At 36.1% G+C, this 14,938-nt stretch overlaps 1 protein-coding gene across 8 annotated transcripts in view; it reads left to right on the plus strand.

The window, feature by feature from the left end:
* PRPF40A (pre-mRNA processing factor 40A) overlaps nt 1-14,938 on the plus strand; it is a 56,837-nt gene that overhangs the window by 9,452 nt on the left and 32,447 nt on the right. For all 8 annotated transcript variants that reach the window (XM_051849558.3, XM_051849563.3, XM_051849559.3 and 5 more), the window contains exons 3-5: nt 6,923-7,003; nt 8,437-8,467; nt 11,636-11,652. In XM_051849558.3, the coding sequence (XP_051705518.2) occupies nt 6,923-7,003; nt 8,437-8,467; nt 11,636-11,652 (129 nt within the window). The remainder of the gene's footprint in view (nt 1-6,922; nt 7,004-8,436; nt 8,468-11,635; nt 11,653-14,938) is intronic.

Here is a 14,938-nt window from a genome sequence, read left to right on the forward strand (position 1 = left end):
CCGCGGCCGGCGCATCGCACTGATCCAAAGCCAGGTGCTTTTCCTGGTCTCCCATTAGGGTGCAGGGCCCAAGTACTTGGGCCATCCTCCACTGCACTCCCGGGCCACAGCAGAGAGCTGGCCTGGAAGAGGGGCAACCGGGACAGAATCCGGCGCCTCAAGGTGGAGGATTAGCCTATTGAGCCATGGCGCCAGCCTTTTTTGTGTTTTTAAGAGGTGAACAGAACAGGTTTTATTTTTTCAGAAGATTTATTTATTTGAAAGTCAAAGTGACAGATAGTGAGAGACGGAGAGTGATTTTCTGTTTTCACTCCAGAAGGGACTGCAACAGCCAGGGCTGAGCCAGCTGAAGCCAGGAGCTGGGAGCTTCAGCTGCATCTTCCACATGGGTGACAGGAATCCAAGCACTGTATCATAAGTGGAGCAGCCTGGACAAAGATTGGCTCTATATGGGATGCTGGCTTCGCAGTCAGCAGCTTAACCTGCTGTGCCACAGCCCGGCCTCAGAACAGGATTTATTGAAAGGCAAAAGGATAGTACGCACTCATATACGAGTGCAGGTGACCTTGAGAGAATTGTCACTTTTTTTTTTTAACTCTTTTTTTTAAACACATTTTTTTTTCTGTTAACTCTTGAACATCAAGTAAATACATCTTCAATAAGAAATGAACAATTTGCTGTACACCAGTATGCCATCTTGTGGTTATGTAAGAAGGCCTCTTGGAGTAGTTGACCTGTACCGCCTAGTTTTGTCTAAGTGAACTCTTGTTTGCAGAACAGCGCTGCATTTCTTGGAGCATGCCTCAGTCATTGAGACGTGATTGTATATGTTAAGCGATGTAGAAAATTGCCCTCTTTCTTTATAATGAAATAAGATTTGGTTACATATAATACTGAATCTAGCTTGAAGGACTTGGGAAAGAGACAATGTTCCTGTGTCTGTGGAAATAGTTCTTGAACCCCAAAGAAGGCTTAGTTGACTTTTTAGGGTAAGTTTCAAGTCTTTTATTTTGTGTGATTTAATTGAGACAAACTACAATGTGTGTGTATCCCCAGTTCTCTTTATAACATTAAAAAAAAAATGACACAGTTCATTTTCATTCAGCTCTGTTTCTGAGTTTTTTGTCATGTAGTCTGTCTTAGAATTCTGATGTGCTTCTTTTTAAGCTTTCAAACATTTCGTATACTCTTTTGGATTTGATTATCTTACCTGATAAAGGGGTTGACTAGATAGATTTCATGTATTGATCCCTACCAAAAATAATGGTTTTACAATATTTACTAGATGTTTCAAAGAACCAAAGTGCTGGAGCTGGTATTGTGGCATATTGGTTAAAGCTGTTGTCTGACATGGCATCTTATATGGGTGCCTGTTGGAATCCTGGCTGCTCCACTTTGGTACAGCTCCCTCTAATGCTCCTGGGAGAGCAGTGGAAATGGGTCTTGGGCCCCTGCACCCATGTTGGAGACCCAGAAGAGGCTCCTGGTTCCTGGCTTCTGCCTGGCCCAACCCTGGCCATTGTGACCATTTGGGGAGTGAACCAGCAGATGAAGGATTCTTTCTTTTCCACCCTTCTTTCCCTCCCTCCCTTTCTCTGTAACTCTTCCTTTCAAATAATCTTTAAATAAAAAAAAGTGCTTGAGAGATCCATACGGAATAAATGAAAGGGACAACATAAAAGATACCTAGATGACATGAGGAAGAATAGAAATAATAAAAAAAAAAGCATTCCATATCTGCAGGTTTTGCATCCACTGATTGAACCAGTCATAGATTGAAAATGTTCAAAGAAAAAAAACATGTTCGTTATAGAAGGAATTGTGTCTGTAATGAATGTATATAGATTGCTTTCTTGTCATTCCCTAAGTAGTTCAGTAATAACTTAGTAGCATTGGTATTGTTACAAGTCAATTTGAAATATACAGGAGAATGTGTATTAGGATGTTCACGTAAATAAGCTGTTTATAAGGAGTCATCCATAGATTTTGGTGTGGGTAGAATGATCCTGGAATCAGTACTTCTCAGGTAGATACCGAGAGACAACTGTAGTAATCACCGTTTATTAAGCATCTTTTCTCAGTGCCTTATATGTATTATCCCATTTAATTGCTACAGTACTGTTATCAGATGGGCACTATAAAGAGTGATTAATTGAACGACCTTTCTTAAAACCTGAAGGAATTTTATAGTCTTCCTTTATCTGAGGGGTTATGTTCCAGATTCCAGTAGATGTTAGAAACTACAGGTAGCTTTTAACCCTGTATATATGTAACATTTTTTTCTGTATGCCCTGGTATGTTGTGATAACTACCAAAATTAATCTGTTGTTTCTTGTTTCTGTCTTGATGCCTCATTTGCATCACTGCTCTTGGGCTTTGAGGCTACTGTGAGTAAAATCATGGTTACTTAGTGATCACATTGAGCTTTGAGAGTCTTGGTGGAGGCAGTATTGGCCAGGGTTTCAGGTAGCATATACAAATGGCATGTTTATACTAGGAAAAGATGACTCACATCCCAGGCAGATGGAACAGAACTACTGAAGATTTCATCACACTACTCAGAATGGCATGCAATGTAAAACTTAATGAATTGTTTATTTCTGGAATCTTTTATTTTAATATTTTTGGAACTTGGTTAATCATGGCTAGCCATAACCATGAATAAAAAGAAGATACTGTACTACAGTAATTCTTGATTCTGTGAGATAAGAGAGTTTGGAAACTAATTTTGAATACTAGGATTTGTCTTACTACATGGTAAGAGTCTATTCCATGTGATAACAGTGTGAAAATATTGTGTAACTTTTATCTAAATGTTTCTTGTAAAAAATGATGTCTTAAATTTATATTATTCTAGATGAATAAAATGATTTTCCCAAAATTTATCTACTTCTTTTGAGTTGCTAAAGGTATGCTTTAAACATAGGTATATCCATTTATTTCAATTTTATAAATATTTAATAGTTTATTTCAGTTTTTGCATTTTCACATTTCACATTTGTTTATATTCATAAAAATGTTTAGTGCTGTGTAAGATACTTGATTTTAAATTATATACTTAATCATCTTTGTATAGTATGTACTTACCTTGTGGAATTTTAAAAAGAACCAAGTAAAAATACCAGAATCAAACTTTGGGTCATGAACTTGTAACAGGTTTATATCAAGAATGGTTTCCCAAAAAATCAACCAAATTTATGAGTTAATAGACTAGACAATAAATAGGTCAAGGTATTTGTGATTTATTTCCAGCAAGAACAATATTAGGAAACAACTATAAGGAAAAGAACTTGTGAAATTTTTACATGAAGATTTCTACTTTTGTTTCCTTTTCATATATTAAAATTGGAGACTAGGTTTATGGTTTCCACTCTTCTCTCTCTCCTGCCTTTCAAATAGAGAAAAAAAGGAAAGATTGGATAAAATGAGCTGCCAGCTTCTGGTTCACTTTCCAAATGTGCTGAAGCTGGGAGCTAGAACACAATCCTTGTCTCCTTCATGTGTGTCAGAAACCAGTTAGAAGCGCAATCACTGCTTTTTCCCAGGGTCTGCATTGGCAGGAAGCTTAGATACTAATAGCTAAAATTTCTCAATTTATAGTGCTTTACACATTTGCCAGTAAAGTTTAGTGGAAATTTAAAAAGCACTGCATGGTTTTGATTTTGTGGTACGCTACATTAAGTTAGTATGGACTACCATATAGTAAGTAGCCTTAAGAACTATGTGATTCATGGGATTTTGTTGGATCACTACCATAGCAACCAAGTTACGATTTTTTTCCTTCTAATCCCTTAGAAGAGACATTCCATTTTCATTAAACCTAATATGTTATCAGTGGTGAGATACTCAATACTGCACATAAAGGTGGGACACCACTATACATGTGAAGTAAGATGTATATCTACCAAGCAAAAAGGGACAGCAGAGAAACTTGACTGTCTCGACTTTGGTTACTGGGAAGGTGAAAATAAAAGTCATTTTTGAGGATTTGAGGCACAGTGCAATTACCACAGTCGTGCAGTATGGTTTACCATTATTAGTATGCTGCTAAAACAAAAAAAGGATAACCTAGAAAAAATTTTAATGGTCTCAGACCGAGAATTCTGCTGAGTGCCTGGCATAAGAATTCAGTTTTGAAAACAGCAATTGTAAAATCTGTCTCCAAGTTATAAGTATCCTATATTTAAAGTAAATGAGAATCATAATATTCCCACAAAATAGATTCTGTAACTGTAATCCCCAGATGGCCGCAACAGCTGGAGTGTGCGAATCCTAAGCCAGGAGCCAGGAGACTCCGATGGAGTTCCTCACTATGGCTTTGGCCTGGCCTTGTCTCAGCTGTTAGGGGCATTTTAGGAGTGAGCTAGCAGGTAGTAGATCACTTTCTTTGTGTCTCTAACTCTGTCTCTACCAATATGCCTTTAAATAAATAAATAAAGCTTAAAAAAAGTCTTACAAATAAGGATGTCAGATAAAACAAACTTAAATAGTTGCCACCTCTCAGATTTTGCAGAGGTGCTGAGGGAGAATATAGCTTTTTATTTGACATTAAATTTTATTTTATAACCAATACAGAAATTCCAGGTTAAAGGGAAAATGTTGATGTTGAAAAATTTGAGATAAAGAAAGAGGAATAATTAAAGGGAAAACTGCCAAATTTTGTATGTTTACTAATTTTAACTTATTGTTTGCTGTAAGTCTCACTAGCCTGGTCTGGAATTCTCTTGTCATATGTAGGAGATTCAATCTTTATTATGAAGTTAGGATATTTCAACTTGAATTTCATTTGCAGTCTACTGCTACATTATGGAGATTTTACCCCACTGTTAAAAATATCTTTAATTCTTTGAGAAATTACTGTGATTAAAAATTAAGAGTTGTAGCTTTAAATACATTTCTAGATTTTTATTTTATTTGTAGATCCTGTTAAGTAGCAGGCTGCTGCTTTGTGGCCCACCATGCTTCTGAGTTGCTGTTCCTTGAAACCAATTCCTGATTCAACTTACATCATATTAACATAAAGAAAAATTGTGAGGATATATCTGTTGGGTGGGATGAAGGTACATATGGAAAGGGAGCAAGCCTCATTCTTAGTTGATTGCTTTATTTTTCCATTTATGTGTGATTGTTTTTTCTAATTCTTAGTTTGGTTAGTGAGGCTTGTCAGCTTCTCTTTTTGAATGCTGTACCTTTAAAAATATATATATATACACATATATATTTTGGAGTGGGTATTTGGACCAGCAGTTAAGATGCCAGCATCCCATATCAAAGTGCCAGGGTTCAAGCTCTAGCCACCTCATGCTTCCCATCCATGCTAATGCACCTAGAACGTAATGGAAGATGGCCCAGGTACTTGGGTTCATCACCATTGTGGGAAGTCTGAATGGAGTTCTTGGCTCCTGGCTTTGGCATGGCCCAGTTCTGGTTATTGTGGGCATCTGGGGAGTGAACTTGCAGATGGAGATACCCGCCTCCCATTTCACTCTATCTCTTAAATAAATCTTTTAAAAATTGATATGTATAATTTTGACTTTGTGTTACAAATAGGCTACCATATTATTCTAATCATGATTTTTGTGAAGTTATTGTTTAATAGTGTTGGTACAGTTTACTGGATATTTTTTCATTCATTGACTACATACTACATTTCAGTAGTTAATTTAGACCTCCTTTTTTTGTTTCATGAGTTGATTTTCATAAGTAATAAAATTCAGGGTGTGTATTCTTGTCTACTTTTAATAGGCTTTAATTTATATGTTGCTGCGGACCAATGTGCTTTCTGTTCTGTTCCTGTTTCTCAGATTGTCCATTTAATTCGAAACTGCTGAGTTACTAGTTATCTTGTTCCAATACTGCTATGGAATTTTTGTCCCCCACCCAGTTTCCTTAGAAATGTTTGGTGTATGCATTAAAAAGCAAAATTATAATGTTGCATTACACTGGTAAATATGCATTGAGGCAGATATTTGAGAAATGTATGTTAATCTGTATAATTTTTATTTATGTCTGATTAATTCATAGACTTGACTCATAGTTGGTAAACTATATAGAACACTTCAAAACTATCTTCAAATACTTATCTGTGTACTTTGTTTTTTGAACAAGAAATGGCTGGATTATATAGGAAAATCAGTTTTATGATTCACATATTTACAAGCACTTTCAATCTTAAGTTTTTGTAAAGGACCAAATTGCTATACAAATTCTTTCATGCAGATACTAAAATTAAAGGTGAAAAATACTGGGAAACTTTTTTTTTTTTTTTTTTGAAGATTTGTTTATTTTCTTGAAAGTCAGAGTTACACAGAGAGGGAAGGAGAGGCAGAGAAAGAGAGACGTAGGTCTTCCATCTGCTGGTTCACTCCCCAGTTGGCTGCAACAGCCAGAGCTGTGCTGATCCAAAGCCAGGACCCAGGAGCCAGGAGCTTCTTCTGGGTCTCCCACACGAGTACAGGAGCCCAAGGACTTGGGTCATCTTTCTACTGCTTTCCCAGGCCACAGCAGAGAGCTAGATTGGAAGTGGAGCAGCCAAGACTTGAACGCCCATATGGGATCCCGGCACCGAAGGCTACAGTTTTACCCACTACGCCACAGCGCCGGCCCTCAGAAACTTCTTTTGCTTAAAGTAGGGAGAGAAGCGTATGTATTGAGTTAAAACTAAAAGGAAATTAATATTCTTAAGTTTTGGCTAGAAATAATAGCCTAAACTTAAGTTTGTTTGTTAAAATAATTTCAATTACAGATAAGCTATGACATAACTGTTAAAATAAACCTTTGCTAAAGTTTTTCATTCATTCAACAAATATTTACTGAGCAAACTCTATATAGTAGGGTGTTCAGTGTCTTTTAGTCTTAAGTTGTATGATTCTCAAAGTGAAATTGACTTTGGTATAATGTAACAACATTTCTTTTGTTTTAGATGCCTGGAATGATGTCTTCAGTAATGCCTGGAATGATGATGTCTCATATGTCTCAGGCTTCCATGCAGCCTGCTTTACCGGTAATCTTGTGAAAATAACTTTTCTGTAATGCATTTTTTGATTGACTACTTTTATGTATGCATTAATATATAAGTGTCTCTGGTTACCGTTATAAAGGTTACAGTGGACTTTAAGTTGTAGTTTATATAACTTGAATGATAGCCATTTATTTTTTTCCTATATTGGTATCATAAAATTAATTCTGTATTAAACAAGACCAGAATACTGAAAAATGTAATTTGTGAGACAAAAGCATTTTTTATTCTGGTAACATTGTGTTTTATGTTTTGTTTTCCATTCTCAATTGACTTTATTTTGCAATTCTAGAATTGTAAACACATTATTCCATAAAAACAGAATAAATTTTTTTATATATTTTATATATTCAGTTAACATTTTGATGGGTAGATACTTATTTTATTGACTGCTAATTGAAAATGGATATAATATGATTTAGTACTAAGTTTAGAAATCAGAGGACTTAGTTTGAAATCTATACTTCATAGGACTTAAGCTGTGGCATTTCAGAAAATTCTTGTACAGCCTTAACCACTTCTGTTAGCCTAATTCCTTTATTACATAGTGGTTAGAATGAATATCCAATATTATAAAGTAACATGTTGCGTATGTTATGTAAACATTTTCTGTGAGATGTTGAGCGGTGTCTTGTGGTCACTAACCTAATAATATTTCTACAATAAAACACACAGATACTCGCTATGAGGTAGAACTAAGATTGTAAGGGGTTTGTGTTCATTCGGAGCAGATTTTGCCACTTCAATGAATTTTGGTGCCATACTTGAAAAAATTTGATTTTCAGAGCTTTCTGGATTTTAGAATTATGGGTAAAGGTCATGTGGCTGTATATAATTAATGACTACATAATACATTAAAGCATTTAATACTTTTTTCATTTTTAAGATTATTTGAAAGGCAGAGTTACAGAGAGGCATAGACAGAGAGAAAGAAAAAGAGAGGTCTTCCATCTGCTGGTTTACTCCCCAAATGGCCACAATGGCTGAAGCTGGGCCAATCTGAAGCCAGGAACCAGAAGCTTCTGCCAGGTCTCCCACACGGGCGCAGGGGTCCAAGGACTTGAGCCAACTTCCATTGCTTTCCCAGGCCATGGCAGAGAGCTGAATTGGAAGTGGAGTAGCCAGAACTCGAAATTGGCACCCATTTGGGATGCCAGAACTGCAGGTGGCAGCTTTACCTGCTAAGCCACATAACTGGCCCCAAAGCATTTAATATTTTAAATTAGTACTTAAGTAGTGCCAGATTGTTGATCCATTATAATCTATAGCAAGCTCAGGAAATGAGATCACATAAACTTTTGCTAAGAATCTTTTTGAGTTAGTGGTTTTAGAATTGATTATTGTTCTTTAAGAAAAATGTATCTAAAATGTACTTTAAGCAAAAGTGAATATTACTAATTTCATTTTTCTTCTTACAGCCAGGGGTAAATAGTATGGATGTGGCAGCAGGTATGTATACCATGAATACTATATGCAAAGGTACTTGAAAAATGGAATTAAAGTAGTTTATTTTGGTACAAAAATATTTTGAAGTTATGCATTCATAGAACTTCAAAAAGCTCATGAAAATTGTATATTAGGAAAAAACTGCATGGCCCCTTCTGTAATGTATTTTTTACATCAAAATAAAACTTTTATTTCCATTTTCCATGGGATTTTTGAAGTACTCCAACATTAGACTTCATTTGGATAGTGGGAGCCATTTTATAATCAGCTCCCTTTTTTTTTTTTTTTTTAAGATTTATTTATTTATTTGAAAAGCAAAGAGTTACGGAGAAAGAGAGATCTTCCATCCTTTGGTTTACTTCTTAAATGGCTGCAATGGCCTGGGGTGGGTCAGGCCTAAGCCAGGAAGAGCCTGGAACTACAGCTCGGTGTTTCAAATGGGTAGGACATCAAGTGTTTGGACCATCTTTTGCTGCTTTCCCAGATGCTTTAGCAAGGAGCTGGATTGGAAATGAAGCAGCCAGGACTCGAATCGGCAGTCATAAGGGATGCCTGTGTCATAGGCAGCAGCTTAACCCTCTGTACTACAGTGCCAGCCCCCATTTTTTTTTTCTTTTTTTAAGTCATGGGAAATAGTGGTAGCCTTGATAATTAAATTTTAAAGAAATTATCATAATGTTAGTTTAGGGGTTTGTTAGCAAATTGTGCAGATAGACTTGGTTCCACAGTTTTTTAAATTGCATAACTATTGCTTCATTTTTTAGGTTTTACATGAAGATTGAATTTGTCTAAAGTTGGTTGATCTAACTGTTCAGTTCTTAACAATATTCTTGTCAATGCAGAAAATGCTCAGAATATTTGTTGAATGAATGAATCTGGTTGAGTCCATATTTGTTTTGTATGTGGGGGGTATTTTTTTTTTTAAGATTTATTTACTTATTTGAAAGGTAGAACATCAGAGAGGGGGAGAAATCTGGTTCATTCCTCAAATGACTGCAACAACCAAGACTGGGCCAGGTAGAGCTAGGAGTCAGCAACTTCATATCGGTCTCCCACATGGATGGCAGTAGCCCAAGCACTTGGGCCATTATCCAGTGCCCTTCCAGGCACATTTGCAGCAAGTTGGATTGGAAGCAGTGCAGCTGGGACTTGAACCAGCACTTTGATACAGGGTGTATACATCTGAAGCAATGGCTTAACCTATAGTGCCCTAGTCCATATTTGTTCTCTGCAAACCTGAGGATAGGGTAGTAGCTTCATACATTAGATGTTGCATATACACTCTCCATGGTCTTCTGGACCACTTCACAATCTGTTACTCCTAATCTTTTGTAATCATTGGACTTTGTACCAGCCCTAAAATGTTTTTTCTCTGACTTTTGCAAGAGTTTTACTATTTTGACCTATAAGGCTTTAATTTTTGACCCATAAGGCTTTAATATATAATAGAAACACCTCAATTTTCCATATAAATTAAAATTCCAGATGCTGAACATTATCTCATGATTATAACAATACATTATAGTTAAAATTGTTTAATATATGTATACTGTGTGTCTTCATCAAGCTTTATATGGGATTTTTCTAAGCAGTTTCACAAACTTCATTATTTGTTTAAATGAAAGTGATATTCTGTAATTCATAGCACAATTTTGCATGGGTTTTTTTAAAATCATTTTTTAGATATCTAATACTGAGTCTTCTAAGTAACCCTGAAAAATTAAATAGAAATTTCTTTCTTCTTCTTTTTTTTTTTTTTTTAAGATTTTTTTATTTAGTTGAGAGGTAGAGTTAAAGACAGGGAAAGACAGAGAGAAAGGTCTTCCTTCCATTGGTTCACTCCCCAAATGGCCTGGCTGCAATGGCTGGAGCTGGGCCATTCTGAGCTGGGTTGGAAGAGGGAGTAGCCAGGACTAGAACTGGCGCCCATATAGGATGGCGGCACTGTAGGCAAAGGAGGATTAACCTGTGCCACAGCGTCAGCCCCCGAAATTTCTTTTAAAAAATATTTATTTGTTTGTTTAATAGGCATAGTTATTGCAGAGAGGCAGAGGCAGAGAGAGAGAGAGAGGTCTTCCATCCGCTGGTTCATTACCCAGATGGCCGCAACAGCTGGAGCTGTGCTGATCTGAAGCCAGGAGCTTCCTATGGGTCTCCCACGTAGGTGCTGGGGCCCAGCGAATTGGGCCATCTTGTACTGCTTTCCCAGGCCATAGAAGATAGCTGGATTGGAAGTGGAGAAGCCAGAACTTAGAGGCGTCTATATGGGATGCTGGCATTGCAGGCGGAGGCTTTACCCAGTATCCCACAGCGCCAGCCCCTGAAATTTCTTTTCAATGTCTTCTAAAATGCTTTGACTCTACCACTGATGTCCATAGTAGCTTGTATTGAATGCTGTCAGTATATTTGAACTTTGTTGTGCTTCTTTTGGTTTACAGTCTTTGTTTTCTTAAGTACATTTTTAAGATACAAGTTTCTGAAGTTAGAGATTATTTGTATGAACTTTGTGAATAACATGCATTTCAAAATGCATATCTTAAGGGGTTTACTGTAGTTTAGGATAGCACCAACCAACAGAACTTTCTGCAGTGATGGAATTGTTTTATAATTTGTACTGCCAAGTAGAGTAGCCATTAGCCCCATGTAGTTACTCAATGTTTGAAAAAGAGGCTGGTGTAGTTTAGGGACTAATGATTTTTACATTTTATTTAATCTTAATTTAAATTTTAATTTAAGCAGTGAATTTTACTGCTAATGGTTTCTTTCTTGTACAGCATATATCTAGAATCAAGATAGTTCAAATTTCCAGAAGTCTAAAGCATAAATTAGAAGTCAGTGAACCATTATTGTACTTTGGTAAAATATGCAGCAAAAAAAAGGAATAGATAAGATAGATCGCCTTTAATAGTCAAAAGAACAAAAGGCAAGGTGAATACTTTTCAGACTGATTTCAAGATAAAGATTGAAAGGTCAAATTCTGAAAGTGCTTCACCCTGTAAATACTTAGTTTATGAGAAAAAGAACATTCATTTAGGGGAAATAGGACAGTTTCTAATGAGTAAGGATGAGGAGGAAGCAGTATTATGAATAAATAGTAAAACTGTTAAGTTAAAGAAGAGACCATGATTTATCACATTATAAATATTTTGCTTTTTGTTTTTTTTTTGTTAGGTACAGCATCTGGCGCAGTAAGTACTCTTCAAACCTCCATAATACATTTATTTCATTATTGCTTTAACCTATTACATTGAATCAATCCTTAGATCAGTCCAGAGTTTTCTTTGCCAAGATTGAAAACTAACTTTGATGGGACTTTTCAGAGTAGTAGCGCATTGCGTATTGCTATCACAGTTGAGGCTACTTACTTTATAAAGGAGAAAGGTTTATTTAGCTAACAGTTTTGGCGACTGAAAGTCCATTATTGGGCTATTTTCATCTGTTTAGCCTCTAGTGAGGGCTTTCTGTCTACTTCAGAATATGGTGGATGGCATCACATACAGAGAGTACATGTGAGAACAGTGAATGGTGTATGAGCAATAGATCATGTGGCAGCAAGACAAGAAGCAGTAGAGCAAACTGAGGAAGCTGAAGCGTGCTTTCTAACAACCCATTTTCATGATAACCAATCCAGTCCTGTGAGTGAGAATTCACTCCCTGGATAAAAGTATTAATTTTTCTTAATGACCTATTTGTTTGTCCCTCAAAGGCATGCATACTAACACTGCCACATTGGGAACCAAATCTCAGCATAACTTTTTTGGGGCAAACCATATTAAAATCATAACAAGTAGGAAGCCTATATATACATATATCAGTATTTACAAGGATCTCAAATCTTTGTTTCATGATTAGAAGGAAAGTATAAGTATTAGGTGAATAGTAATTTGTAATTTTATTAAGTATTACATTAACAGGTACTCTTTTTTTATATAGAAAAATTAAATTTACCCTGTTTTTACTGCAAACCTGATATAATTTTTTTCTAGTCCAGTTGTTACTGGGTATTTTGCAGGTTGCTTCTATGATTAAGTGGATACTAAAGTCCAAGGATGTTCAAGTTTCTATATATGGCTTATTAAGTCTATATATTTAGTACAGATACAATTATTTTTAATCATTTTTAAAGGTAGTAGTTTTCTTTTGCTGACGATTCTATATATGGTGTTTTGTGAAGCGTTTTTATCATGCCCCATGATTTGGGAAATAATGTTACTCCTGAGACCCCACTTAAAGATGACTATTTTATGTTTTTTAATAATTAACCTCAAGGGTTTTTCTTTTTTGCTATGCAAAGAAGAGTTTATATGTATAATCTTACTTAATGATAACAGACCTGAGAGCTACCTGATAATATATCTTGAAAAGATAAAGAGAGACTGGTATCATGGTGCAATGGGTTAAGCTGCCTGTAATGACAAGCATATCCCATATCCATATCAGAGTGCCAGCTCAAGTCCTGGCTGCTCCACTGCTTCTGGCTTCCTGCTAATGTGCCTGGGAGAGCAGTGAAAAATGGTTTGATTCCTTGGGCCCCTGCCACCCACATAGTAGATGCTTGGAAGATTCTCCTGGCTTCAGTCTGACTCAGCCCTGGCCATTGCTGCCATGTGGGGAGTGAACTACTGGATGGAAGATAATCTCTTATCTCCTTCCACCCTCTTAATCTCCTCCTCTTCCTCTCCTTCTTTCCTTGTAACTCTCAAGTAAGAAAGTAACTCAAATAAATAAATAAATCTTTTAAAAAGCTTTGAATTAATGATGAGTATGTTAATGGACATTTTGGAAAATAATTTTTGAGAAGCTTATTTTAAAATATTTTTATGGTATTCTTAGGGTGTATTTTGCTTTAAAAGTTGAATTGTTATACAGTATTATTCTGGTACTCTTCCATTATAACTACTTTCCTGTATTTTTGAACAAAGATAACCGTTTCCTGCTTACCTAAATAACTTCTACTCATTGGGAAGAAAACAAAGCAAATATAAGTTAATGAAAGCAACACTGAATATTTTCAGGAGAGAATCACCAAATTAATTTGCTTCCTGTTGCTAATATTTAGGTTGTTTGTTTGTGTCTGGGCTCTAAGCCCTCCTTCTGGTCCCTACACATTTTGTATAAAGAAGGAATAATTTCAAAACCAAAAACAGAAAAATGGGATTTCATAAAACTGAACAGTTTCTGCACAGCAAAAGAAATAAGAAGAGAAAACTTGCAAAATGGGAGAAAACATTTGCAAGTTCTCTGACAAGGGATTTAATATCCTGAATTCAGTTAAAATTAGGCAGTAAATTAACCGGACAGTTCTCAAAGGAAGACATGCAAATACCTAATAGGTACATGAAAAATACTCATATGACTAATGCAATTCAACGCCAGTGATTTGTCACCTCACCCTAGTAAGATTGGTTTTTCCCAAAGACAAAAGAAAACAAGTATCAGCCAGGCTGTGGAGTAAAGAAAACTCTGGGATTTTGGTAGTTTGCTAAGAAGTCATTTCCTTACATCTTCAGATTGCTTGTAAATCTGTTCCATGTCTGCTAATCTGTTCTTGTTTTCCTTTTGTTATTTTCCCTACATTAGAGTAGTAAGGGGATTTCTCTTTTTATTTAGCGTATGGATTAAAACATTTTTTCCTTTCATTTTCATATAAATAATTTGTATAGAAATATTAGTATCATTGTATATACATTTTTTTGGTTGGAGTGTTGTTTTTTTTGTTTGTTTGTTTTGTTTTTTTTAAGATTTATTTATTTGAAAGAGTTACAGAGAGGTAGCTACAGAGAGAGAAGTCTTCCATCTGCTGGGGTTCACTCCCCAGATGGCTGCAACGGCCAGAGCTGCACCTATCCGAAGCCAGGAGCCAGGAGCTTCCTCCAAGTCACCCTCATGGGTGCAGGGGCCCAAGAACTTGGGTCATTTCTGCTTTCCCAGGCCATAGCAGAGAGCTGGATGGAAAGAGGAGCAGCCGGGACTAGAACTGGCGCCCTATGGGATGCCGGCACCTCAGGCCAGGGTTTTAACCCACTGCGCCACAGCACCAGCCCCTGGTTTGAGTGTTTTCAATTTCTTTACCAACTGTTTTTGTTAATTGGCCTTTTTTGAATCTGAAAAATTTATCAGCATTTGGGCTACACTTATGTGAGATTTTTTGTTTCCCTATTTTCATTGCATTTCAAATAGCATTTTTTCTTTATTTTGGCGCTATCATTGGTATGATGTCTTATTTTTATTTGACACTGTGTCTTACACATTTATCCTTCTTTGTAGGAATAGACCCTTATTTGTATGTTTTTCAGTGGGTGGATATTGAGTTAATCTCAATTTCATCACTGTTAAAAAGTAGAACTTTAGACGACAGTCTTCTACATAGTTGTAACAGTATCAGTGGGATGATGCCGAGTGAAATTTCAGGGTGGAGCAATGATGTTTACATTTTTTACTGTTTTTTTATTTTTAAAGCTTTTATTTATTTAT

Source organism: Oryctolagus cuniculus, chromosome 3 (assembly GCF_051225735.1).
Source record: "Oryctolagus cuniculus isolate XC-2025 breed Fujian yellow rabbit chromosome 3, ASM5122573v1, whole genome shotgun sequence".
NCBI lineage: Eukaryota > Metazoa > Chordata > Mammalia > Lagomorpha > Leporidae > Oryctolagus > Oryctolagus cuniculus.